Source organism: Vanellus vanellus, assembly GCF_965231255.1.
Source record: "Vanellus vanellus genome assembly, chromosome: 8".
Lineage (NCBI taxonomy): Eukaryota > Metazoa > Chordata > Aves > Charadriiformes > Charadriidae > Vanellus > Vanellus vanellus.
In genome coordinates, this window is record NC_138913.1 from 10,842,954 (window position 1) to 10,869,974 (window position 27,021).

The window sequence follows — 27,021 nt, forward strand, 5'->3', positions numbered from 1 at the left end:
TTTCTGGCCCTGTCTATTGTAAGTGTGCATGCATAGAGGTATGCATGTGCAGACATCATGTTACTCAATGTTTGTGGACTTCTATGTATGTAGACCTCTTTGGTGGAGCACTCTCATGAGCAAGTGTTGAAAGAGAGCAAAAATTAACCAGATTACAAAAGTCTCACTGGGCTAATCTTCCATCCTGGAGCGTAGTTTGTGTTTTAAAGCCCAGAAGTGCAAGGTTTACTTACAGCCCACCCCAAAATACTGTAGTATGCCACATCTGGCAAAAAAAATTTGCTCAGCAATGTCAAAGACAAGTGCATCTGAATAACAACATTTGCTGTCTATCTTTATCTTTTCAATGTTTCATCATATAAGCACAGAATATCGATCACTCCAGAGGGACTTGGAAAATTACTAACTCACTGAGTGACGTCTTCTGCAATCACAGATCTTCTCTCCACAACTAGCTTGCTTTGTCCCTCACCATCTACATAAAGGGTGGGAAGTTTCAAAATAGTGACTCAAGAAATGCAGTCAATCTTCCCAAAAGCATTGCAACAAAGACTAGCAAACTCCCTGGAAAACTCACTTCGCTACAGTGTGATCCCTGATTGAACCTAAGAGTTAAACCAATGTGCCAGTAGGCAGAAAATGTAGGTTCAAACCCCAGCCTCTCACTGACCTTGAACAGGTCATTTAAATGAAACTGAATAGTCACTTACTCAACACAAGTTTTGGTGAGCCTGTCTGTAAAGTAAGATATTACTTACACATAACTCATCATCTGTAAAATAGGCATATTGCGGCTGTCCTGACTTACAAAGTTTTGAAACTTAATTCATCATTCTTTGCACATTGCTCTGGAATTCCTCATGGGAAAAGAAAACACAAAACTGACGAACTGAATCAAATCAAAGGTCCATCAAGCCCAATACCCTGTCTCCAGTGTTGGTAGGCAGTGGATACTGAGGAAAAAGTAGAAGGAAAGTGAGGACAATCTTTCTCTTGGTGTATTCTCTCAAGTTCCAGCATTCTCTTGGTGTATTCTCTCAAGTCCCAGGCTGGAGAGCTGGGCAGAGAAGAACCTAATGAGGTTCAACAAAAGCAAGTGCAAGGTCCTGCACCTGGGGAGGAAGAATGCTAGGCACCAGTATAGGTTAGGGGCGGACCTGCTGGGAAGTAGCTCAGAGAAGAAGGATCTGGGGGTTGTGGTAGACAGTAAATTATCCATGGTCCAGCAATGTGCCCTTGTTGCCAAAAAGGCCAATGGAATCCTGGGCTGCATAGGGAAGAGTGTGACCAGTAGGTTGAGGGAGGTTATTCTCCCCTTCTACTCTGCACTGGTGAGGCCACAACTGGAATACTGTGTCCAGTTTTGGGCTCCCCAGTTCAAGAGGGACAGGGAACTGCTGGAGCGAGTCCAGCGAAGGGCAACTAAGATGATGAAGGGCTTGGAGCATCTGCCTTATGAGGAAAGGCTGAGAGAGCTGGGACTCTTTAGCCTGGAGAAGAGAAGGCTGAGAGGAGACCTTATTATGGTGTACAAGTATCTAAAGGGTGGGTTGAAGGAGGATGGAGCCAGGCTCTTTTCAATGGTTCCAAGTGACAGGACGAGGGGTAATGGGCACAAGTTAGAACACAGGAAGTTCCGTTCAAATACACGGAAAAACTTCTTTACGGTGAGGGTGACAGAGCACTGGCACAGGCTGCCCAGGGAGGTTGTGGAGTCCCCTTCTCTGGAGATTTTCAAGACCCGCCTGGATGCAGTCCTGAGTAATGTGCTCTGGGCAATCCTGCTTTAGCAGGGGAGTTGGACTAGATGATCTCTAGAGGTCCCTTCCAACTCTGAAAATTCTGTGATTCTATAAAGAATATTTGGATTTCTTCAGCCAGAGTTTTCATCTGAGCCATTGTGTTCAGCTGCCATTGATGGAGCTATCCTTCGTTAATTTGGCTAATTACTTTTGAACCCATCTGTACTTTTGGCCTTCACACAGGCTGAAGAAGCATAAAGCAGTTTTGTCCATCATATTAACAATGTAATGTGCTAGTTCCATAACAATTGACAACGTTACTGGGAATCACCCATGAGCATACCAAATACAAAGAACTGGAAAACTACTTTTGTGTTTTTCTCAGCTACTATTGCTGTTTTATTAACCCTGAAGCCAGTCATCCTCCCAGTCCTGAAGCTAGTGAAGAAATACATAAGACAGTTTCTCCTGGTAGAACAAAAGCCCTACAGAGCAGAGTGAAACAATGAAGCTGTTAAATTCACAGTGTGTGGTTTCTCTCAGCTTGCTTTGGCAACTCAGTATGGGGAATACATGTAGGTGGAGCTGGAAAACTTCTTACTCAAACTTGAAGGAGGCACGTTTTCCCCTCATCATCCTCTAAGCACCTTTATATACAAGACCACAGGAAATAATAAATCCCTGCTGTGCTTCTAGCTAGCACAAACAGCCATGGTCCACAGACAGGATCAGGGGACTGAAAAAATATAAGCTCTTATTTTGAATAAACAAAAAGTAATTCAGCAGCCATGCCTTAGCACATTTCCTCAGAGCAGTGGAAGTGAGTTTGTTTCACTATCCTTGCACAGCTGCAGGCAAACAGCAAGGAAAACATCCTAGCTGTGGAGCAATCTCCCAATAAACGAAGCATCAGAAAGCACATGGTGCTTGCCAGAATCCTGTCAACAGGGTACCTAGCTTGCTTTCTCAGAAAAGACAAAGCTTGCAGAAAAAGATGCACTCAGAGAATAAGCAATAGCAGGACCTATGTAAGTCTGGATCCTTCCAGATGCAACCCTTCCCTTGTTACATCCAGTGCCCCTGAGAGTTTTCACAAACAGCCCTTCTTAGCTCCGTTCTGATCTGCTATCTTTACTCCCACTCTTCTGATCTACACGCCCTCCCATCCACTTTAAGCTCTCAATGGAAAACCTGTCCTGTGTGAAGCTTTTTTTCCCATGCAAAAGATGTAAGTGCTTCTTAGGGCCTCCTGTATATAAGAAAATTTCATATTGACTGGATGGATGCAGTCACTGGTACATCCTGGCAGCACTGCTAAAAGCAATGAGCCACTGAGGAAGCAAAGCTCTCTAGGAAATCAACAGACATTTGTGCTTAGCCTCACCTGGGAATACTGGTTAGATATGTGACCACATTCAGGAAATCTTCATCAGGTATGTCACTGAATCCTGCAAATTCTGGAAAGGTTATAATGGGTGCCCCATCCTTCCCTCTTCCTCCTGCAAAAGAGAGGTCGTAAAGATTAGAGGATGATTTTATGCCTTTGGACAGACTGGTCAGTACTCAAATGGGACACACTGGCATATCACTCACTGAAAAGCATCCAGGTCCAGTACACATGTGATCAGCTTCCCATTTGAGTGAGTTTCCCAGTGAAACTCACTGCAGTTTCATTACTTCAGTTTACTCCAGCTGAGATTCTAGCCTTTCTTTGTTCTCGGCTTTTTCATGAACCTTCTGCATAATTCTGACTAAGTGCTTTCTTTGGTTCTTTGTTTTCCATTTCCAGGTAATTTCTTGTGATGATATTACAACATTTCCCTACATATAGGTACAGCACTCTCTGATTCCTTCTAGACCTTAAAGGAAATGAAGTAATAGAGCATACAAGCTTTGAATACAACATATAAACCTGTGACACAGGCCTAGGACCAATCCAGTCTTAGGTCTTTCCTTAACAAAAAAAACTGCTTAAAGTGCATGGAGTATTTAATCAAAGAGTTTTGCTCTTGTCTTGTTTATTTGCATCAAACCTCCATTAAATAGGACAGGAAGGTCATAAGCAGCAAGGTCAAGAAGAGTCCCTATCTGAGGGACTCCCTGATCCAAACAGCAGTATTCAAACTCTGGCAGTGCTATGGGAAGCATGGAGCTGTGTCCCTTATAATCCAGAAGCCTTTACAGTTCTTCTGACCCAATGCTCAGCTCTAGGAGATGCTGTAGTACACAGCATAAACCCTGTTTACTTGCAGGACCAATCCTAACTTGGTTCTGCTAATAAATCTGAGTATCACTCAAACCACGCAGAAATTAACAGATTTTTTCTCACCCTACTTGGGCTCAGAGCTAAGCAGACCAATGAGGCACTTAAAGGAATTCTATGAAAAAAACCTTTTGTTACAGGTACCTTAGTGCTTATTGCGGCTTAGGGCATTAAGGACATGCTTTTCCCTGAGACTTGCCCCTTCCTCTGCAATCTCTGTGTAAGCCTGTTTTTCGCACTAGGCTGAGGAATTCTCTAGAAACCCAATACCAAGTGTAGTCCTGCAGCACACACCGTTTTCCTAGTCATTTATCACCTGCAGGAGATTCTTGTCCAAGGAATACTCTGGGTTTCCCCTTAGGGAAGGGAAAGCTGTGACAAGGAGACAGAAAATTACTTTCCTGAAGGAAAATATCCGGTAAGTTATCTCATTAGGAGTATGGGAGGAAACAGAGACTCAGCAGGAAAAAAAAAAGAGTTCTCATTTCTTGAAAGTATCCTTTAAATTCCCATAAATGAACCCTGTTTCCAGGCTGCTCCCATAGACCTTTGCCCTTCTCTGCTGATAACCACAGCTGATGCCACAACCTGTTGCTCCTGCTCCTGGTTTGGCAGTCACTGCAAAGAGGTGCTCCGGTAATTACTAGCTATTTCTGTGTAGAGTCAGTCCCTTGCTAGTCCTGATCCAGCCTCTGCCCAACCCTCCCAAGCTCAGTTGAATTATTTAAGGCCCCTTCTGTGCTTTCCAGCCATGGAGAGCTGGAACGCTAAGGAACCCAATCTTTGCATAAAGTAAAAGCGAGAGCTCTAGAAAACAGGAATTTAGAACAATGAAAACTTTTCCTTCTTGGCATCTGGTGACGTGGTGGCTTTGCCAAGACACTACCTTTAGCCCCTATTTTCCTTTCTGAAGGTTAATCATTGTTTTAATTACAGCTGAAAATGACTGTTGTGTCAGATCATCCACTAAACTCACCCACTAAACTCACCCAGAGCCACGGCCTCCACATTAACCTTGGGATAAGGCCAAATGCTGATGCATGTCACCTTGATCTCAGGGCACTCTAGCTGCACTATCTGCAGACATCAGTGACAGAGAATACACTGTCATGCAAATTTAGTGAGACTTTCCCCGGACTGTTTACTTCCCTCTCGAAACCAGGAACTCCAACCAGCAGGTTCTCAGTTAGGATGGTTTGTTACAGATTCTTAGTGACATCTTCTGGACACAAACAATAACGGCCAGGAAAATTAAAGACAGAAGGCTGTCTGCTCCGTCTCTGCTTGCAGAGTTCAATGCACGCCAAGGTATTTCATAGATGGTATCTTGTACGCGTTCACATGGTTCCTGGGCACCTTTCCCATTCACGTATTTCAGATATGTGAAGATACTTTAAATGGGGGAGATGTAGTAACCTGGAATACTTTGGTTTAAAGCAGCAATATTTGCCCCTTGAGGAGAAGATAAAGATTCCCCTGGATTCCCTCCTTCAACACCTGACAGTTTACCTGCAGATATACTCACGATTTGTTTAAAATTATACTTAATATTTGTTTAAACTATGGGTTTTAAATGGCACTTCTAATGCTCCTGCTGCCCAGGGTCTCTTTGTGTCGCTTTTGTCTTCTTTCTCTTACATCCACATTCATACATGTGCTCTTCTTCCGCTGGCCTCTTTTCCCCAAGCTAGATGAGGCAAACTGATGACGCACTGTATGTATGTGGGTGTGTATTTTTGTCACAGGATCTTGTCCTGCAAAAAGGCATCCAAGGAATGAATGCAAACAGACTGAACACTGCCTTCTTCCCTTCACCACTGGCAACAAGGACACTTAGGAGCAGCCTCAGACTGAGCATTCAACTAAGAGCCAGGACCTCCATGCCTCTGACTAGGCCACACATCCTTAACAGCTCTTGGGCTCCATCTCATTCTCCAAGCTGAAGGTAGCATGCACTGCTGCAACTGAAACAGAAGAATGTTCAGAAGGGTCTTGAATACAGCTATATTTCAGACAGGTAAATAAACAAGGAAACCCACAGTTCCTGCCATACCATGAAACTAGGGTGAAGTTTGAGGGAGTTTTGTGATCAGAAATTGGTAAGCACTACGACAAGGAGAAAACAGGAATGTCTGCAGTGTTAGGTGATAGGTAATAACACAAATACGTTAGGAATGGGTTGTTCCTGCCCATATCTGAACCTTGAGCAGCAGTTGAGTTACAAGGGAAAACAACCCATATCCATTTATCCACATATCTAGCAAGGTAACAAGTGTGGATGTTAAGGGACATAAAGGAATCTCCTTATATACCAGGAGTGTCTGGAAAGCTCTCCCCTCTGGATGAGAGAGCGGTTCCATATATCTAAATGTTAATGCCTTTTTTTTTTCCTGACACTAAACCACGATTTGCTGCAGTATGCAAATTTCTGCAGAATGTGAATTGACAAGCTGCAGCCCTTTTTTTCAGTCCTTGAAATACTTTAACTGGCCGCTCTGCGTCTTAGAAGGGCAGAGAGCACAAACTAAAACCCAACAGGGACAGTCTTCAGTCAGTTCCGCAGCCATAAGGACTAAGTGCATGGAATTTGGCCCCAAGGATTCTGTATAGAATCCTTGCACTTGCTGGGACTGTGCATAACCCCTATGTTCCTGGGCACCACTTGCGAAAAGAATCTAATTGCTGAATAGAAAATTTTACATTCCATCCTAAGTAAGGCACACAGGGACAGAACAAAATCCAGCAGCTCCATGGAAGGCGAAAAAAAAAATGCTCCTCGAGAAAAGAAAAAAAGAGATGACTTTTTAAGTAGAAAGTGAGGGCAGGAGGAGGGAGACGAAAAAGAAGAGCTGAACAGAGCGAGCCCCATGAACACAGCACAAAGCTGAGAAGGCTACATTACAGCTAACTGAGGCACGTCCGCTCTATTCAGCAGTATCTGTGCAGGAAGATAAGGGGGACCAAGGACTGCCAGGAGCAAAGGACTTTGATGAAAACCCACAGCAGTATGAGGCACGACCTGAGCTAAAGAGCCCCAAGGCAGAAGCGAGCAATAACTTGAGTTTAGTGCAGTCAGAAGGAGAAACAAAGATACACTGGTTTCAGTGTACAGATACCAGGAGAATGGCCATGCCTGGCAGCTGTCTTCCTGCCTGTCTTGCTGACTTGCAGCTCCTCCAGGCGCCATTAGATGCCACTCTGCAGCACTCTTCAACCAACCCAGCCACCTCCGACACCTTCTGGCAGCTCCAAATGCTGGTGCCAGGCCAGGGACAGAGCAGCTGGTGGCAGTGGGCGTTGCAAGCAGCAGCCACAAGAGTTGGCAGTTCGGCTGGCAGGAGGGGAAGCTCAGGGATATGCTCTGGCTGAACTAACAGGAGGCTTGCTCCTGACCCTGCCGTAGGGGAGACAGACCACCTCTGGCAGTCTCCCATGGGTCACTGCTCCTCAGTCAGACCCCAGGCTGCTCTGTCACAGCTAGCCACAGAGTTTTGCCTGCACAGAAAACTCAACCAGATTTTGTCTGCCATCCCTGATGCAGACGTGAGGTCCCCTCCCAGATAGCACCCACAAACATAACACATGCTGCCACCCCGACTCAGCTCCATCAATTTCCTTCTGAAGGTCCATCAACTTTCTGCTCTCTACCTCTGCAGATAGCAACCTGCCTTGCATCCAACCCAAACTCGTTGTGTCAAAGGACCCACTGCTGTTTGGGGAAGGGCATTCTGATTAAAGATCTTAATGTACAATCAGAGGTAAATTATCAGCAAGCGGTTAAATCATTTGCATTCAGGGTGACACATAGAAGGGCATCAAACTCAGCAACTTGAAGCACAAACAAGGCAGACAGCATCAGCAGGAGTTGGAAGAGCAGAAGGCTGGACTGCCTGGAAAAAGGCAAGACTTAAGAGGAAAAGATTACAGTCAGCTTGACCTTCTGCCTGGTTTGCCACTCAGAATGACAGCATCACTTTCCTCCTCTTCCTGGGCACTGTCCTTATTTTCCACCCCAGTTTCTTGCTGAACTTTTCCTCTTCTTTTGTGGCCCAAGGGCAAAGGGACAGGAAGAACCTGAGTGACAGGACAGAAGTACAGAGTGAATGTGGAAGGGCAAGAAAAGTAGGAGAGATGGCCATGCACAAGCTGCATCAGGGTAGTACAAGGCACAGTAATGGGACCATTGCTCACTCTTATGTGTGCCAATTTCCCAGGTCCCACAACACAAAGCAGCATTCATAGTTGCTCCCATTAGATAGACCTCCCAGCTGCCAGTGCAGCCTGGCTAGCTGTTGCAGTGAAGATGGGACTGGAATTCAGCTGTGGCAACAAAACAGCTGAAGTATTTGGGGGAGGAACATGCTTGGGGGAGAATGGGATGTGGCAGCAAAGAACGTTTAATTTTGCTTTGCAGTGTACAGGGTGTGATTGACAAATGAGGTGTGAGTGCTCCATTCTGGGAGCTCTCACAGCTGGAGTTGTATGTTGGTATGACTGATGTAAAAGCAGCAAGCAGTCACAACTGCAGGCCTAGGAAATCTCCCACTCCCCAGTTCTAGCCCACTTATGCCTCCTGTCTAGGGACCAAAAATATCCATGGTTTAGACACTCAGGGGCTACATTTAAGTCCTATTCCATAGCCAGCAGCTCTTCTTGTCATAAAATATCATCTAACCAGAGCTTACCAAATATGCTGAATCCCTTGGAAAAAATAACCCAGAACACCACAAGCAGGATATGGTCAGGAGAAGTTCCAAAAGTTTGTCTGCAAGTTTACAGTGCACACCTCCCCAGCCTGTCACAGACACCAACTCATCAGTTAGTATTGGAAAGTTTTCTTGCAAATTTTGCTGACATGTGCGGGCTAGCTGCTTAGGTCTGCCCACACGTAGAGAGCTCCCTTAGTCATGCCAGACTTGACTACAATTCATCTCCTGGGTCAGACAGTTGAAGGGCTCAGTGATATCTTGGTTGAAGTTTCACTGCCTTCGTCACATTTTGCTTTTTCCATGCTCTCTTGGGTTTTTTTGTCTATGTTGATTAAGGATTGTGAATGCTGAAATTTCTCATTAAAGTTAAATCATACTTCCTGGGTCTAGATTTTTACACAAACTCCAAACTGTCCTTTTGGTAAGGTCAGGCCAGGTTTTCCAAAAGGCTCAGTTTAAAAAGGAAGCAGATGGCCAAATACCCTCCAGACTTTGGAAATAAATAAGCTGGCTTCGGAGTCAGTTACCATTTTCAGATCCCATCCACTGAAGTCCATTGACTTTAACAGGAGCAGAATACAAAGAAAATTAATCTCTGCTAACACTTCGTGACAATTTGTCTAATAAATTAATGATTTAGTAACAGGATCCACTATTGCTGCAAATGGCAGATTTGGCTCTTTGACAGTGTAATTACAGATAAGAACAGGTTGTGAAGCTGCAGATAGAAAGGGAGGGGGTAGTAATAGTTCCACGAGCAGATTGGTACAATGGGTTATTAGTCTGTCAGCAGAACAGGAACGGTATTTTACCAGTGGTTCTCCATTCTTCAGTAAAAACTGGTGTGTGTTAAAATAGCCAGGTTTTCAGTACTACCCAACTTTGTGATCTAGTTCCCTTAACAGCTACAGGAAACACACAAACATAGCTGTGCACTCCTGTGTTGTGACAGCTGTACTCCCATAATTGGGAGTTCAGTTTTCAGGGAAAGGAAAGAGGCAGTAGTGGTTCCAAACCTAGAATTTAACCACAAGAACCAGTACCCCCACTAGCTAAGCAGGGCTAGATCAGCATATGGAAAAAGAGATGACCAAAGTAGAACTACATGATTAAGGACATTGTCACATTACACTGCAGCCATTTCCATCACCACAGCGGACCTGGGAGGGTTGTGTAGAGTTTCCCTGTTCTTGGCACAGACAGTACAGTCTTGGTTGGTCTGGTAGCTAGAGGGCCAGGACAAAGAGGAGGCTGTCAGTATCTAATACATTCATTATAACTAGACCCTGACACAATCAAACACCAAACTCATTAGGTTTGTTACATAATTCCTACCATCTGCTTAGAGACTGCCAGACAGTCAGATCCTCTTCTAAGAAGTTTGTACCCAGCAATAGTAAAGTGTTTCTAATGAGTTATGTCCAGAGAAAACAAAGAGCCTTTGACTTCAATCGTTTCACTCTTTCTTTTCTGCTTTACTGCAAGGGAATATTATGGTTTTACTACACCTGCCTCAGCCACCAGCTGCTAATAAAAAGTTGATATTAACCAAATAAATATTCCCTTGTAATAAACTCTGCAACAGTCAACCAGTTACTTTCATTACCACTGGACAAATGGATTTGGGGTCCACAGGGCTGAACAGGAGAGCTTGACAAAGCTAGAGGCTGTGGAGTAGCACAAACCAGACTCACTGCTAACATCCTCTGAGCTCTCCACGTGCATGCATGGAAGAGATGGCTAGCTGCCCTTCGGAGCCTGCAGCCTACAGAGTGAAAGAAATAAACCCAACTAGTATAAATTAGCATATACCATTTCTATGAAGTTGTTCAGACAAACATATTACTGCCCAAAACACTCTACAAGTAAGTTGGGAGTATGTTTTACTGCCCATGGTGATGACGCCAAAGAGCAGAGAGTTTTTTTTCAGACAGTGGCTACTGAGCTGAAACATATCAGCATGGAAAAGCAGGAAATAGGCTAAGTATCAGGAGATTTTCAGTCCCCAGGTAGGCAAGCACCAAAGCACCAAAATATTTGTGGTTGCATGTGCCTAATGAAAATCAGCATGCTTTAAGTAAAAGCTGCAGAGCTGCCTGGCGAAATATAAAAAATAATCAAAATCAAATGAGGTCATTTTTGTGTGAATTACTTTGATAAGTGAAATGAGGCAGGAGAGTGCCCAGATCTGTTTTCATTGGATGAAAAAATCCAATCTTTTACTAGAGGAAAAAGAATGTTACCCTTATTCAGATAAACACATTTTTGAAAAATATAGTCATTTCTGGCTTGTACCTAAACCTCAGTTTGCAGGAGGCAATAAAGGGACAGTAAGGAAGATTCCTGTTGTTATATTTTACCTATGACCCACCAGTGGTCATCACCAGAATAAGATACTGGGATAAAGGGACCTCCGAGTAGATGATTTTATGTTCATGATTTCCTTCACAGGCTGCCATGGGGATTTTGGAGTGGAAGCACCCACATTTTCAAATTTAGCTGTGAACTTCAGACTGAGATCAGCTTAGAAACTATGAACTATACTGCCCTGTTCCTGATTAGGATATAATTTCTGGACTGTACCAAGGAGATTTTAGATAAGCCTGAAAAGTCTTCAAATGGTATTTGTTATTTATGTAGATGGGGGCATGAAAGACACCTTTTCGTTCACTTTTGGTATTTGTTATTAGTACTTGTACGCTGATGAACCGGTTATTTGCCAATCCCTGACAAACAAGACCCTCAGCCCTGCCTTCTATGAAGAGATATTTCCAAAGTCTTTAAGCACCTTAAGATTAAATAAGACTATTTAAACATCTTTCTCACGGCTTCCAAGAATAAAAGAATTAGATCAAATGTGAAGAGTTGAATTTGCTAAAATAGCAGATGATAATATAGGCACTGCTGAAATGATGAGTCCATAAAGAAATATGAAAATGCTTTTTTATATTTACCCTTGGCATTTCTGTGCCATGTTTAATGTTCTAGCTGGAACTGGAAGTGGGTTTTTCCTCCTGCTTAGTAAACCACTTTCCACAAGTTGCTCGTTACTTGCCACCTATAGCTTTTATTAACGGTCTTAAATGTTGCATCGTAATGGGGTTTAAGAAAAGCAGTCCTCCACATTTTACCAGACAGGCATTGCACACGAGGTACTGAATTCGCAACATGCATGATGTTCTTTACACTGATATAAGTGTTTCAGGCATTCGTGTATCAGTTAAATCAAAGGCCTTGAAAACAATACTGGTTTCTGCAGCTCTGCATGGCTGGTGAGCAGAAAAACCCAGCAGAGCATTCTAGAAAGACCAGCTGGTATGTGTTTTCTTTCTTACAAAGCATCCCAGTTGTGATCTGACTGAAGTTCATATCAAGACCCAAAAGGAGTCAAACAATGATCAGAGACTCTGTTCCCTTCATTGTATTTAGAATATTTTAAAGTCAGTTTAGCACTAATAAAAGTCACCTGAGTAGCATTCCTGAAGCAGTTCTTTAAGTGAGGATTGTTTTCAAACTTGACAACAGCCCCCAGATTAAGAGACTGTCAAGTGCCACCCATCATTCATTATTTTTTCTGTTAAGCAGCTAGCACTTTAAGGGAAAGGGGTGCCCATCTTTCCCTGACCGCCTAATGCTCCTGAGACCTTGTTGTGGCATCTGTGCATTGAAATCCCTGGCAGTCAGATGTTAAGTTGCACTTAACAATAATACCAAGTTACTCACTATCGTCTCCAGTTTCGCATGACAGATCTATAGTAAGCACATGGTATGCAGGTGAATGCCTGGACAGCCAAAGGAGAATACTGCAACATTACTCCACAAAAATTGCCTTAGCATTTCCTAGTTACCCTGCACTGTGCACGACGGTGGGGTGCAAAAGGTTTGAGCAGTCTTATGCAGTTGCTGACACTGTTCTGCATGAAGGTTTGTGTCTATTAGGAATTCTAGGAAGATGTGACCCTGAGATGCTTTACTGCAGATGAGAAGGCAGCTGGTTCACCTCTGCTCAGTCAATACCCTCTGCCAAATGCAAAACAGTTATTGACCTTGAAACTGCCACAAGATGCTACCTAGAAACCTCCAAAACCAAGTTTTAATATTCAGAGCACCATAAAGAATTCTGAGTAACTTAAGATTTGGATTTCATTTGGCAGCTTGGAGTGTATTTGAAAATGGGAAGATGCAGAAAGGATTGGGCCTGCTGAGTCGATTGTTTGCTGAGCTGGGTCTGTGTACTCTCCGCACTGTGTATCCAGTGTTCCTCTCCACCAAGCAGAGGGGGACAGGCTGTTCAAGAGTACCTTATTATGACCATCTCAGTATTTTGTGCAAATTCATGATACTTCACTGTGTGTCTATGGGGAAGAAAGAAAGCAAATTCTTAATTCCCTTATTTGCAGAACAGGCGGAAACAGAGACAAAAGGAGTTGCCAGAGGCCATACAGTCAACAGCAGAGGCCATTTTAGGACCCAGATAAGGATTTCTCTTCTACAGTATCCAAAATAAGTTTCTTAAATGATTTGGCAAATATTTCAATATCAGCTATTTATTCAGGGAAGGAACTGCGTCACTTTGTGTGATTGCAAACTTCAGGCAAACAAAAGGAATACGTAATAATCAAATCTTTAAAAGATTAGAACCTTACACTTTAGAAATGAATTATTTCTAAAACAAAGGCAAATAAGGAAGAGGGGGAAGGTAATGAATAGCTCCCTGATAGACCAAAATCTTTTCCCACAAACAAGATGCTTAGACATTGTGCAGAGATACGCACAGAAATATTTGTTTAATTTCTTACCTTCTAAATCTGTTCCCCCACCTCATTGTGAAGAGCATGGAAAATTAACTTGCCTTAACAAAACCAAGCACAGCACGTTGGCATTTACCAGTTCCATACACTGATAATGTTTGATTGTAACAGCACTTTTCATTAGCAATATAAAAATACCATTAACTGCCTGAAGGGTGACAGTCAGCATGTCACATTCCCATACGTTTCCAAGAGAATCCCGGAGTGTGATTACCAGCAACTTCTTACCTGACAAGATAGCAAATTGCCTGTGGAGCTGCTCTATTATATCCACTGCAACCAGCGGCCGTATCTCCTGCTGCATGATTTCATCTGTGTAAGCGAAAACAGAAATCTTCAATGAGTTAATAAAACCTTAATGACAATTTTTCCATCCTTTAAGAACCCAGCAAAACAAAGATGGCACTCAAAGGAAAAGAGCCTGGGTTGACTATTGGTTCAGATGTTATATGACTATCATGGAGAAGTTTATGATACTTACAGAGTCTCATCTTCAGCCTACTTACTTTATCGCCTTGTGATTTCAGAGAGTTTTTCATAAAGCAGCTCCAGTAGATTTGCCAGAGCTTGTCACAGGTTTGCCCAAGCTGACAGCCTGCTCCTTACTACTTCATGTTCCATATTAAGCCACTGCACTTGGCCTCCCACATAAAGCAGCTTTTCACTCTTTGAAACAGTAAAGTCTATTTCAGATATAGTGCCATGTTCCACCCTGAACTCCCTGGTCTCTGCTTGAGGACTTTGTGTAAGCAGCCAATCCCGAACAGTTTCCTTTGCTGATGCTTTTTCCGCTACAAGCAAATACATAGTAAAAGGAGGAAATAAGGGGCTGTGAAGCTTTCTTATCATGAAAACAAAGCCTGTTCTTTTGAAGTAAACACTGAAAAGTTAAAAAAATAACTTGGCAAGCAGCTGGGGAAAAATCACCACAATTTTTGTGTGTGATCTATTCAGTGACCAGCAACTATAATCTCACAATGAGCTAATTTGATCTCTTTCTGTAACAGGTGCACCCAATTGTTCTCCTCACTCTTCACCCCAGTCCAGACCAGCAACACTTACTGGGGAGTATCTGCCAGCTCAACTGGCAGGATCCAGGCTTACGTTACAATAGCACCTATTATAATTAGGCCTGTAGCCACTGTACAGCTACAGAACAACTGCCAGTCCTGGCTTTGTACAGCTCACCTCTATCTGCCCAGACAACAGGCGGAATGAAGGAAGCTGGGTCCAGATTGACCACAGATCAGACTAAAGGCAGGTAGTTGCCCTATTTAAGCATCATGGTCTTCATTGATATCAATACAATGCAGTCACTGAAATACTTTGGTGCACCTGGTTTTAAACAAACTGTCCAGAAATAGAGAGGGAGGTCAGGGAGGTTAGAAACTAGCTTCTCTCTTCTGTGTCCTAGTCTGCTGCCCAAAATACCATCTCTGTCTTGCTTTCAGACACCTACTCTGATCCTTTCCAGAACTAGGGATTTAAGGTTTTAAATTGCACAGTGTCACTTGGAAAATTTTCTATTCATTTTCAAACACTTCACTAATGCCATGAGACAAAGTAACAGAAGAGCTTCTTTCATTGCCCTCTCCTAGACAGACGGTGACACACAATATGGAAAGAAGTTGCATAGATTTTGGCTGATGCACAAAACAAGGCAATAATTCCAAGCAATTGAAAAAAAAATCTCAAGGGAGCTGATCTGCAAATCCTCCCTTTGAACTGAAAAGGGGAAAAGTCAAACTAGAATGAGTGATGTTTTTGATGTGGGACCTTCATTTCCATCCTGCTTATGCAGCCCACTATCAACTGCTCTGATTCTTGACATCGCAGGTGACTAAGAGCCAGAAGAGCAGACTAATGAATGACAGCTAGAGAGCTTGGTTTCAGTGGTGTTCATAGAACTTACTGTAATATCAGTCTACTGCTGTGGTCATGTATTTACACTGTTGACCTGAGTTAGCAGAACTAAGGCTTGGCTTGAGACACAGCCTAGTTTGTTTTCACTCTGAGCAGAGATATACTGCTCCAAGTTACCAAGCTGGGTGTCTGCAGAGCACCAAGCCACGTAGTTATAGCCCAAGAACACTGCATGTCAGTGTGGGAGCTATGCTCACTTATTTGAATGTGTGACTCCTAGTCACCAAATGTATTTTATACTACTTTTCTAATCACCTGAATGGAGCCCAAGAGTTGTTCAAGATCTGACTGTGACTGTGTCAGGTATGAGTGTGTATGAAACCAGTGAGACTCAAGATCTCCTAAATTGGTGGTGGCTGCAGGTAGGGAAGAGAACAATTTGTTTCAAAAAACATAGTGGAACAATTCAGATTTGTGGCTTATTCTCTCAGTCAAAACCTGAATATGCAGTAGAGATCACAACACATCAGAAGATAGAATCAGTCTTTATAGGAAAACCAACATATCTTCTCCCCACCCCAACACACCAGAACTCAACAATGAAAACTACATCCCAACACAGCTTTGCAACAGCATCTTACACACAGACTCATGACTTAATTTCCAGAGATGACCCTGTGAAAACCAAGAGAGTTTACCTTTGCTTGGAGTGGCAAGAAACCTTACAAAGCCGTGTTGCTCTTGGCTGATTGACATAGCTTGTAAGATAAGGGATTCTGGTCATTCGGACAGGTACAAATACATTCTGATAACAGCTCAGTGTTTGCTTTTCTCTCCAGACGTCACAGAGCAGGAATTAAGAGCGGGATCTTCCTCATGTCTGCCTTGATATCAGGGGAACTTATTGTGCTCTGATGCATTACACTACTTCGTAGCAGCCACAGTGCAGCGGTTGTCTGGACCACCCCATCACACCCTCTTTCCTCCAGCCTTGATTGCTACAGCAGAACTGCTAAAAGCAATGCACATCTACCTGTAGAAGTGTCTTGTGCTACAGAGGGTGCTGCTGGTGAACGATCTTCCAGCATATTGCTGACATTGCTCTGAAATCTGCTTGGGGAAAACAGACTCGTCCTTTCTCTCAACATGACCCTCATGACTATATTTCACAAGGCTTCTATAACAAACAGGCCAAAGGGACCAAAGACTGCACAAGCCCAGAACAGGGCTGGTCTCTTCCACTGAAGAGGATTATGGTCTCCTCTGTGCTATACGTGTTCTGCAGGTGCTAAGAGAGTCATTCTCCAGGACTGGAACAGCCAGTAGGACCTTTTCATCAGCAACACACCCACTTGCAATTGGTTTTAAAGTAGGACAAAAACCTGCAAATTTCTAGACAGAGCAACAGAAAGGCTAAAACAGTAATATTGTTCCGAGTCTCTCTGTCTGTAGACACCCTGGACCTGGGATAACACAGTGTTATGGTCCGTGAGAATCCATTGAAATAGATAGCAAAGCTAAACTCGGTACATCATATTCAGCAAGTCATGTTCAGTTTCTCAAAGGAAAGCCCACTAAACAGCTAGGGACAGAGAACTGATTTCCATTCTGTGCTTTTACAAATATAACTAGCAATTCTATTTGCTGGGCTTTGGTTTAGATACCACACATGGCCACTTAGAGACTGAAGGATGGAACAGCCTCCTGGTCTCCCTGCAGGTATCTTACTGACCCCAGCTGACATTATTCAAGGCAGCAGAGTAGGATGCTGCAGCAGTAATCTCTCCCCTCCTCCCACAGCTTTTTCTTGTCTCTATATCAAACATCCATAAATCCTTAATCCTTAGACATCAGGATTCCCAGAGACTGTTTTATCCACTTCCGATAATACCTTTGTGCATAGGAAGGACATGTCAATTGGCACAGCATCACTTATCTTGCACATTCATCACAGACAAAGCAGGGAAGTCAGAGGACTCACAAAGTAGTTTATACCCTGCCACTTTGAGTTGCTGTGTTTACCTCTTCCCCCAGCCCACCTAAAGTGAGTCTTATGCCAATTCATTATCTGTATGGTGGCAGCACAGAGATCCCAGGCAACAGCCATGTGCTACTCCAGATTTTGAGGAAACTGAAAGAGGCAGGTTTACATTCCCAAAGCAACAACAGTAACCCATTAGGTTTTTTCCTTTTTTTCTCTGCAGTTTCCCCCATGCATGTCCAGAATGGGATCTGTGGGGGAAACTGCAAAGTAAAAAAGGAAATGCTGAACAAAATAATTTTGAATATACATGGATATTTATTAGAAAGCAGAGAACACCATAAGCCTGATTTCTCTGCTAGCTGCTTAAGGACAGCATGTTGATAGCCCTGTTTAGAGTCAGTCAGATACTACACCCAAGGAACCAGCAACAAAAAGGTCCTGTAATTTATGAATACAATTCTCAACAGGTACTAACAAGTGTGTCCAGACCGTTGGTCAAAGAGTTCTAGCATCCTGCAGACAGCCTATTTGAAGTGTTTCTGAATCACCATAATAGTTATAGATATGCCCTTTTCAAACCACAGGTTGGCAGCAAGATGAAGGCAGAAAAGAGAAAAATAGGTGTTTAGAGATGGCTATAGCTGAATCAAAAATAGCAAAGAAAAAAAAACAACCAAGAAGTAGGGAAAAAAAATCAAAATAATAATTAAAATTCAGTTTGGACTGTCAGAACTGAGAAACCTTGGAGCATCCACTGAAGTAAATGCTGCTGATTTCAGTGACAACTGTGCAGTTCCACAGGTAGACAGGTGCAATCAGATTTAGGTGATCGGACTGAGCTTACGCCAAACAATTGCAAAAATGGAGCAAAGGTTTCTACAATGGATGAGACAATCACAAGAAAGCTCAAAAGAAATGGAAAATTAACTAGAAAACGTGCCGTCTCTAGCCTATCAGAGGCTTGCTCATCCCTCCAGGGTGACAAACCTGCCAGTACAATAACTTTCTTTTGATGTTTGCCAATATGAAGGCATCATTAATATCAACCAGTCTTAAGCAAAAGCGAAATCTCTCCCGCCCCCTTTTTGTGCCAAAAGAATTTTGTGGTGTAAGGATAAGATGAAGTAATAGAAACAAGAACTGCAGAGTGCCAGTTAGTTCTCATCAAATCCCCTGCCTGGGCAAGACAAGCCACATGGGATTTGCTGCAAAACCCACACTCTGCAAGAGACATTCAGATGATGAGAAAGGTGGTATAAAATACTTTTGGTGACTAGGAATCACACGTTCAAGTAAGTGAGCATAGCTCACACACTGACATGCTGGGAAAAGAAATTGTAGCAGAAGAAACTAGCAGGACACTGAGAAAATCTGAGGAAAGAAGGGAAGGTGCCTTGTGAACCCAAATGGCAAATCAGATCACATGGCTACAAACTGTCAGCAGCTGTAGCCAACAGCACACAAGGTCACATTTGCCCTCTTGCATTTTCCTCTAGGACAGCGCTTAAAGGTAGTTACTCTCCGATACTGATGAATTTTTCACACCATCACAGCACAGAGCTTGCAATAGAAGTCCCAGTCCTTGGAAACATATGATTACCTGGTGCTGCTGAAGGAAGATTTTAATCTTTGACTAAAAGAAAAGCTTGAAAAAATTCTTAAAAGCAAATTGAAAGACACAGGTCTGGGTTTGTTTTAAAGCCATGACATTTTGCCTAGCATTAATGAGCATTAATCTCTTCATATCTTCCACTAACTTTATCCCAGGAGGCTCTGTAGCTTTCCTGCTCTGGGTAATGCAAGCCACAAGCCTGCAGGAAGCGGTGTTCAGCCTCTTGGGCAGAAGCAACATACCATTTTCCCGTGGGACAATAAACAGCCACAGCTGAGGAAACCCTGCTTTAGGCTGACATGAGCTGATATTGAGCTAACAGCTGCAGGTTCATAGACTACTTCAGAAAAACTTATTGATGATAGACATCAGGCCTGTAACCAGTGGTGTCCCCCAGGGGTCAATACTTGGTCCTATTTTGTTTAATATATTCATTAATGACCTGGATGAGGGGACAGAGTGTATCCTCAGCAAGTTTGCTGATGATACCAAACTGGGTGGGGTGGCTGACACCCCAGAGGGCTGTGCTGCCATCCAGCGTGACCTGGACAGGCTGGAGAGCTGGGCAGAGAAGAACCTAATGAGGTTCAACAAAAGCAAGTGCAAGGTCCTGCACCTGGGGAGGAAGAATGCTAGGCACCAGTACAGGTTAGGGGCTGACCTGCTGGGAAGTAGCTTGGAGGAGAAGGATCTGGGGGTTGTGGTAGACAGTAAATTATCCATGGCCCAGCAATGTGCCCTTGTCGCCAAAAAGGCCAATGGAATCCTGGGCTGCATAGGGAAGAGTGTGGCCAGTAGGTCGAGGGAGGTCATTCTCCCCCTCTACTCGACACTGGTGAGGCCACAACTGGAATACTGTGTCCAGTTTTGGGCTCCCCAGTTCAAGAGGGACAGGGAACTGCTGGAGCGAGTCCAGCGAAGGGCAACTAAGATGATGAAGGGCTTGGAGCATCTGCCTTATGAGGAAAGGCTGAGAGAGCTGGGACTCTTTAGCCTGGAGAAGAGAAGGCTGAGGGGAGACCTTATTATGGCATACAAGTATCTAAAGGGTGGGTTGAAGGAGGATGGAGCCAGGCTCTTTTCATTGGTTCCAAGTGACAGGACGAGGGGCAATGGGCACAAGTTAGAACACAGGAAGTTCCGTTCAAATACACGGAAACAGTTCTTTACGGTTCAGGTGACAGAGCACTGGCACAGGCTGCCCAGGGAGGTTGTGGAGTCCCCTTCCCTGGAGATTTTCAAGACCCGCCTGGATGCAGTCCTGAGTAATGTGCTCTGGGCAATCCTGCTTTAGCAGGGGAGTTGGACTAGATGATCTCTAGAGGTCCCTTCCAACTCTGATAATTCTGTGATTCTGTGATTCTATGTTTTAATTCACTACACAGGGACCCAAAAGTCAATGGGAAGGATTTAGGAAGCTGATAAGCCCCAGGAGCTTGACAACAACTTGCTTCATTGCACCTTGCAAATATCTGCAGAAGAGATTGGACAACCCCTGGTCACTTCAGAGCAGTCCTGTCCTCTGATAAAAGGTCTGTAACAACCATGCAACTAAAGACCATATCAAAATATACACCAGCCAATATACACCAGCCAAGTGGCTGGATCATGGTTATCTTGGCAACCTTGATTCAGGCATTTCCTAGCTTCTGTGTGATTATTCTTGTGGTCTTAACTTTTTTTTTTTTTAATTGAAGAGGCAGTTACACATAGCTTCTCAAATTTAAAAAAGAAAAAAGCTTAATTGATCAAATAGTATTATATGAAACAATGGCAATCCCCTACGTAGGTCACCAAAGTTGAATCTTTGCACATACCATGCAGTTCTTCATTACTTGAGCAAATTGAATTTGCCAGGACAATTAAAATGTGAGTAAGTATGTGATACTGAGGAGGGGGAAAGAAACAAGTCAGTTTATCTATTCTTGGTTCTCCTCTTAAACAGCTATAAATTCAATTCCGAGCAGAGACTGTTCAAGTTTTTACATGCAAGGTCAGTTTCACTGCAGAAGAATTAGGCCTTACAACTTTGCTTCCCAAGCTTTTCTACCAAGGGGAGGAAAAAGAAAAGCAATTACTATAGCCATCTGTCTGACACAGCTTCTCCCCCCTCCCAGATCCCTAGGGAGGCTAGCTGCAACTGTGCTATCTAATCTTTAAGGGAAAAAACGCTCGAGTTACGCTTCCTAATTCCTCTCTTAAAAATGAAACATGTTTGTGCTTCCCTACACACACTTGCCTATTTTCTTGCTCACCACAGCTGTATGTATTCCTGCAGCAGGTCTGGAGCACAGTCCAACGAATGCTGCCTTCAGGGCTACAGCAACAGCAGCTGATTAAGAGCTACAATGAATATGATGTTGTTCCCTCCTCTCTTCTCTGAGCAGAGAGAAACTAGTTTACATGCTACCGGCAACTAATGGTTTCCAACAGTGTTGGAAGGATGACCTGCTGGAGTGAAAGACTGGACTGCACAGAGCAGATTGACACAGCAGTGCCTATTGCTCCATGAAAGACAACCAAAGGCAACCGGCCATAACAGGACACTGTGTTTTCTTTGTTTTTGAGTGACTGAATACTACAACTGCCTGGCCTTCTGTTGACTAGAGCAGAGGGTTGCTTCAATCCCCCATCTGAAGACACTAATCTTGGAATAAAGGGTTACAAATTTCCAGAGCAAAGTTCATCTCTGCTTCACAACAGCCTAATATGTAATTCACAGGGAAGGAAGACAGGTGGGAGTGAAATAAAATCTTTGCTAAAATTGTAGAGTATGTCAGCCTACTTCTACTCTGTGCAAGCTCAGTCAAAAATGACCCTCACAGCATTAAAATCAAAATTGTGGTTTTGGGGAAAAATCAGATTGCTGAAGTGATGAAAAAGAGTCAGATAGGGTTAAGCATAAGGACAGAGATTTCATCTTAAGAGCATGAAAGGACACCTAATGTTCTGTATTACTCTTCTTAAAAAGTACCAAAAGACAACACACAAATCCAGAGCACGAAACTTGCAAAGTACCTACAGTTCACATGTTCTCCCAAGTCCTGTGTCTGCTTGCCATGAATAACAACAGTTAGTCTAGCTGAGCTAAATCAGGTTTCAAGAATTAAACACACTAAAGGGACAAATTTGCATGTCTTCACTGATAAGGTTTACGCAGGCTAAAGGATTTGAAAATATTCTGTCCCACCAGAATTCCCAATGCAAACCCTTAAGCAAAACATTTCCCTTCCTGAAGGCCAAAAAGAACTTTAGTTATTACATCAGAGAAAAAAGCTCTTCCTTCGGGTTTCTTTCTTTTTTTTTTTTTAATTCTGTTTATTTCTCTTTCTCACCATTTGTGCCCTTTGTTTACTTTTTGAAAAGGTTTGTTTACTCTTTCAGCCCAGACAGGGAAACTGCAAGGTCAGTTACAGATACAAGCTGGCTGTGCTACAGATTGTTTGCTTTAAAGAGGAACTAAAAATCCAGCTATAAACAGAAAGGAAATCCCATCCTTTCTCTTATTCTTCTGCACATTCCCACCACCTGTTTTTTTGCTAACTCAAGTTGAGTCAACTGAAAACTAAGCCAGGAAAAAAGTTATGGTAAATAAAGTGAGGCAATCTTTTTCTTAGTGGATTGCTTCTTATCTGGGTTAGTTCTCTGCAAAGGAGCTTGAAGGGTACAAGCGCTAGTAAGGCGTGTGGTGGGAAATGGCAAGGCCAGGACTACCTCTTCCAGCAGAGACTCTCACTTAGACCAACTTAGAGCAAAAGCCAAAATGCAGCACAGTTAGGTGACTGGTGTCATCTCTTCTCTTACATAATTTGTTAACCAAACATATCTGTAAAACCTACAAAGTGTATTTGTTTAAATGGAATTTCTATTCTCATTAAAACCAAGTTTCATAGCAAAGTTTGCTTCCAAAGACAGAAGATTCATCTAGAATATTTAAGTAAATCTGGTTCATGTTTGGAGGTATCCCTTCAAGTTTGCTGGTTTGTTTTTGGTTTTTTAACTGTAACAGCAAACCCAACTTTCTGTACACTGATGTAGGAGAAATCTGGACAAGCAAGGTTAGGAGCAACTGTCTTGAGTGATGCACTGCCTGTATGCTCTGATCCCTTGAGAAGGGGACACATCTAAGCTATAGTGTGGATGGATTTGCCTTGCAAGCTTTCCCAAACAATGTCCATGAAAGAGGGAAAGGTTAGAAATGCTCACCTTTCACAGAATCACAGAATTTTCAGAGTTGGAAGGGACCTCTAGAGATCATCTAGTCCAACTCCCCTGCCAAAGCAGGATTGCCCAGAGCACATTACTCAGGACTGCATCCAGGCGGGTCTTGAAAATCTCCAGGGAAGGGGACTCCACAACCTCCCTGGGCAGCCTGTGCCAGTGCTCTGTCACCTGAACTGTAAAAACGTTTTTCCGTGTATTTGAACCGAACTTCCTGTGTTCTAACTTGTGCCCATTTCCCCTCGTCCTGCCACTTGGAACCATTGAAAAGAGCCTGGCTCCATCCTCCTTCAACCCACCCTTTAGATACTTGTACACCATAATAAGGTCTCCCCTCAGCCTTCTCTTCTCCAGGCTAAAGAGTCCCAGCTCTCTCAGCCTTTCCTCATAAGGCAGATGCTCCAAGCCCTTCATCATCTTAGTTGCCCTTCGCTGGACTCGCTCCAGCAGTTCCCTGTCCCTCTTGAACTGGGGAGCCCAAAACTGGACACAGTATTCCAGTTGTGGCCTCACCAGTGCAGAGTAGAAGGGGAGAATGACCTCCCTCAACCTACTGGTCACACTCTTCCCTATGCAGCCCAGGATTCCATTGGCCTTTTTGGCAACAAGGGCACATTGCTGGACCATGGATAATTTACTGTCTACCACAACCCCCAAATCCTTCTCCTCTGAGCTACTTCCCAGCAGGTCCGCCCCTAACCTGTACTGGTGCCTAGCATTCTTCCTCCCCAGGTGCAGGACCTTGCGCTTGCTTTTGTTGAACCTCATTAGGTTCTTCTCTGCCCAGAAGAAGTAGAAGTAGTGAAGTTGACAGTTCTACATAGAAGTAGTGAAGTTGACAGTTCTCAACCAGGCCTATCTGTAGTTTAAAAACCAGTTATTCATGTCTGCGTCAAACTGGTGAGCAGGCTGTTACCAACCCAGGCAGAATGGGTCTCTGCTACTATTATATGCAGTGCTGGTACCGCTAACGTGCACCCTCTAGGGGCTATTTCAGCTTTCTAAAGCAACTTCAAAAGATTTTGGTATAGACTCCCTTGGGTGAAGAAACAGATTTTGCCACTTTTTCCATTTAACCACTTCTTGAAAAACAGTCATTTGATGTCGTTGTTTGGCTGGGATTTTTTTGTTTGTTTTTAAAGTAAATGTCTTACAATTGATTGGTGAATCAAAAAATCAAAATCTTTCTCCTACATAAGTAAATTGGAAAGAGAGTCAAAATAAGCCAGTATTTTGATTTACTTTTGGTACATTCTACAAAAATACATTGGTGTGTACAAATTAATATCTATAGTCACACTTCAAGGATTTCGGCAACTACTTATTGTCAGAATGCACCACAGCATATACTCTCACTGTTCAGTTTAGGTGATTTCATATTGCATACTCATATGAAGACACTTCTTATAATGTTTCTGTAAAATCATAAGAGATAAATAAGAAATTATTAACAAATCTTCTCTATGCATTATGAAATATCCACATCATTTGCTCAGCAAAATACTTTTATACTTTTTTTTTGAGATGTAGTTTTTGATTTTACAGTGCACACACTGGGATATTATGGAGGGATGTTAGATCCTGCTCTCCACGAAACAGAAACTTCCCTAATAAATGGCATTAAAGGCCAAGGTCTAATCTCAGCAACAGCTTCAAGAAATTAATCCAGATTTACAGCAGCATGGTACAGCCCCATGTCTAGTTCCTCAGTAGTAAACACTTCTTGATGTTTTTTAATTTTTGCCAGAGAAAAGTTAAGTATTCTTCCCAAAATCTGTGCTTCACAACAATGCTGGATTGCTAGAGCACAAATTCCTGCTCAGAAAACAGAACACAACAAAAGAAGGTTTCATATTTCTACACTGTCATGTTAAAATCCATCACGAATAACAAAAACCGCATGTGGCAAACTGCAAAGCTAAAATACATTCACTACAATACTTGGACACTAATCTAATCAAGAGATATGGCAGACTGTATAGCAGACTTCATTCCTTCCTCCCCAGACCTTGCCAGCGGAGTTTCACAGCTGAAACAGTATCTTAGAAAAATTCCAGCCACTGGCTCTGCTCTGAATTATTGCATCCAGTAAAATCATTTTAGAGCCTATTCACATCATTTTTGAGGGACCACTCAGTTCAGGAGCTGAAGGACTGTTTTCTTGCTCACTCCTGAACAGAGGCCAGTTAGCTCAAAAATATTTCCCTGGTTACTGCCATTGAAGACAAACAGTGAGCCACAGCAGCCATCACTGCTGCCAGCAGTACGCTGAATATATATCTCAGTAACAAGACAAATAATGCTCACAGCCAACCTCTTTGCCCAAGGAGAACCAGCCACCCCTCCAGCAGCCTTCTCCGAGCTGCCACCACCATCTCAGTTCAGATGCCCATTAGAAAAGGCAATAGCATGCAAAGCGTGATGCTTCCCCTTTAGACCCACGCACTCACAAGCATGTGCCCTCCCTTGTGTCACAGGCTGGCTTCTCTGCAGTCCCGCTGTGGTAATGAGTTCACATGAGGCAGAGGGGAGGGATGGAAAGAGGCAGCCTTCTGTGGAAGCAGTCCTGGATCTAACCAACGCACCAAAGAGCTGACGCTCTCCTGGAGGAGACTGCACAAATTGCTTAGTAACTGCTTCAACGCAAACCACAGCAGAGACCTCTGACACGCACCATACCCAGGCTTTAAAATCCTCCCCAAGGTACAGCTGGCTTCTTCCCTCCCAGGCAGCTCCCCACTCAGACCCTTAGACACTTTGGAGGCATTCGCAGCTTAGTACAAATAAAGGTACATGCCGACAAGAGAGAAAACAGATTCACTTGCTCAGACTAAGGCACGGAAAGGGCTCTCATTAAAATAACTTTAAATAGTAGAGTATTTAGGGCCAAGGGAAACCAACAGCACTGCTGTGAATAGCTGTCTTGGAGTACTATCCTGAGGGCACACCCACACACCAAAGCATAGTAGTTATTTAAAGACAAAGGAGAAGACTGCACAAGACCTATGAATTTGGTTGGAAACATGATGACAGCTCTTGAACAGGGGAGTAATCAGTTTTACATATCTCGTTCAACAAAGACTCCAGGACACAAATTTGCATGGTGGTGTATGAAGAAAATACACGTTTTTGTGTTAGTGTGACAATGGTAACATGGCATCTATAGCTGTCTGAAGCAATATTGGCTCATCACTTTAGCATTAGATTTATTGATTAAATTGTCCCTTTCCTACCACAGATCCCAACAACTCAGTAACTTTAGATACAAGTCACTCTACCTAGCATACAGCAGAGCAGCTGTCCCCTAGGATCCATGATGCAGTAGTATCATCTTATTTCTTCTACATGTCCCACCATCAGACAGGCTAGAAAGAGACAAGTGTCATTCATTTTATAGATAGGGAAATTGAGGCACAGGGAGAGGAATCCAGATCACCAGCCAACCTCAGTTCTCACCACTTGTAAATGAGGAGCAGACTGAAGTTTTCTGTACAGATAGGCTACTGGAGTGGATCTGTCTTAAGGCTAACACACCCCGTGTTTCATCCTTCCCCCATCAGCCAACCAACACAAATTATCACAATTATAAATTATTATTTATAGTATAGCATGAGAAAACTAACAGGATTTTATATGCAGTTACAGATAAATGCCAAATCAAAGTAGAGCATCACCATGCTAGGTACGAAAGCTCAAGACACCTGTAGCGTTACAGACAGACATTAAGTGGATTAAGGTAGAGTAGGAGAGCAGCAAGATGCATAGTATGTTTTTACATTGCACTTTCTTTCCCCAGCCTCACCTAAACTGCATGCA

The 27,021-nt window shown here is 43.2% G+C and overlaps 1 protein-coding gene across 1 annotated transcript in view; it reads right to left on the reverse strand.

The window, feature by feature from the left end:
- Positions 1–27,021, reverse strand: part of MCF2L2 (MCF.2 cell line derived transforming sequence-like 2) — a gene marked incomplete at both ends in the record, with an annotated part of 158,859 nt that overhangs the window by 125,302 nt on the left and 6,536 nt on the right. The window contains 2 exons of the mRNA XM_082486920.1: positions 3,127–3,241; positions 13,754–13,837. Of these exons, the coding sequence (XP_082343046.1) occupies positions 3,127–3,241; positions 13,754–13,837 (199 nt within the window). The remainder of the gene's footprint in view (positions 1–3,126; positions 3,242–13,753; positions 13,838–27,021) is intronic.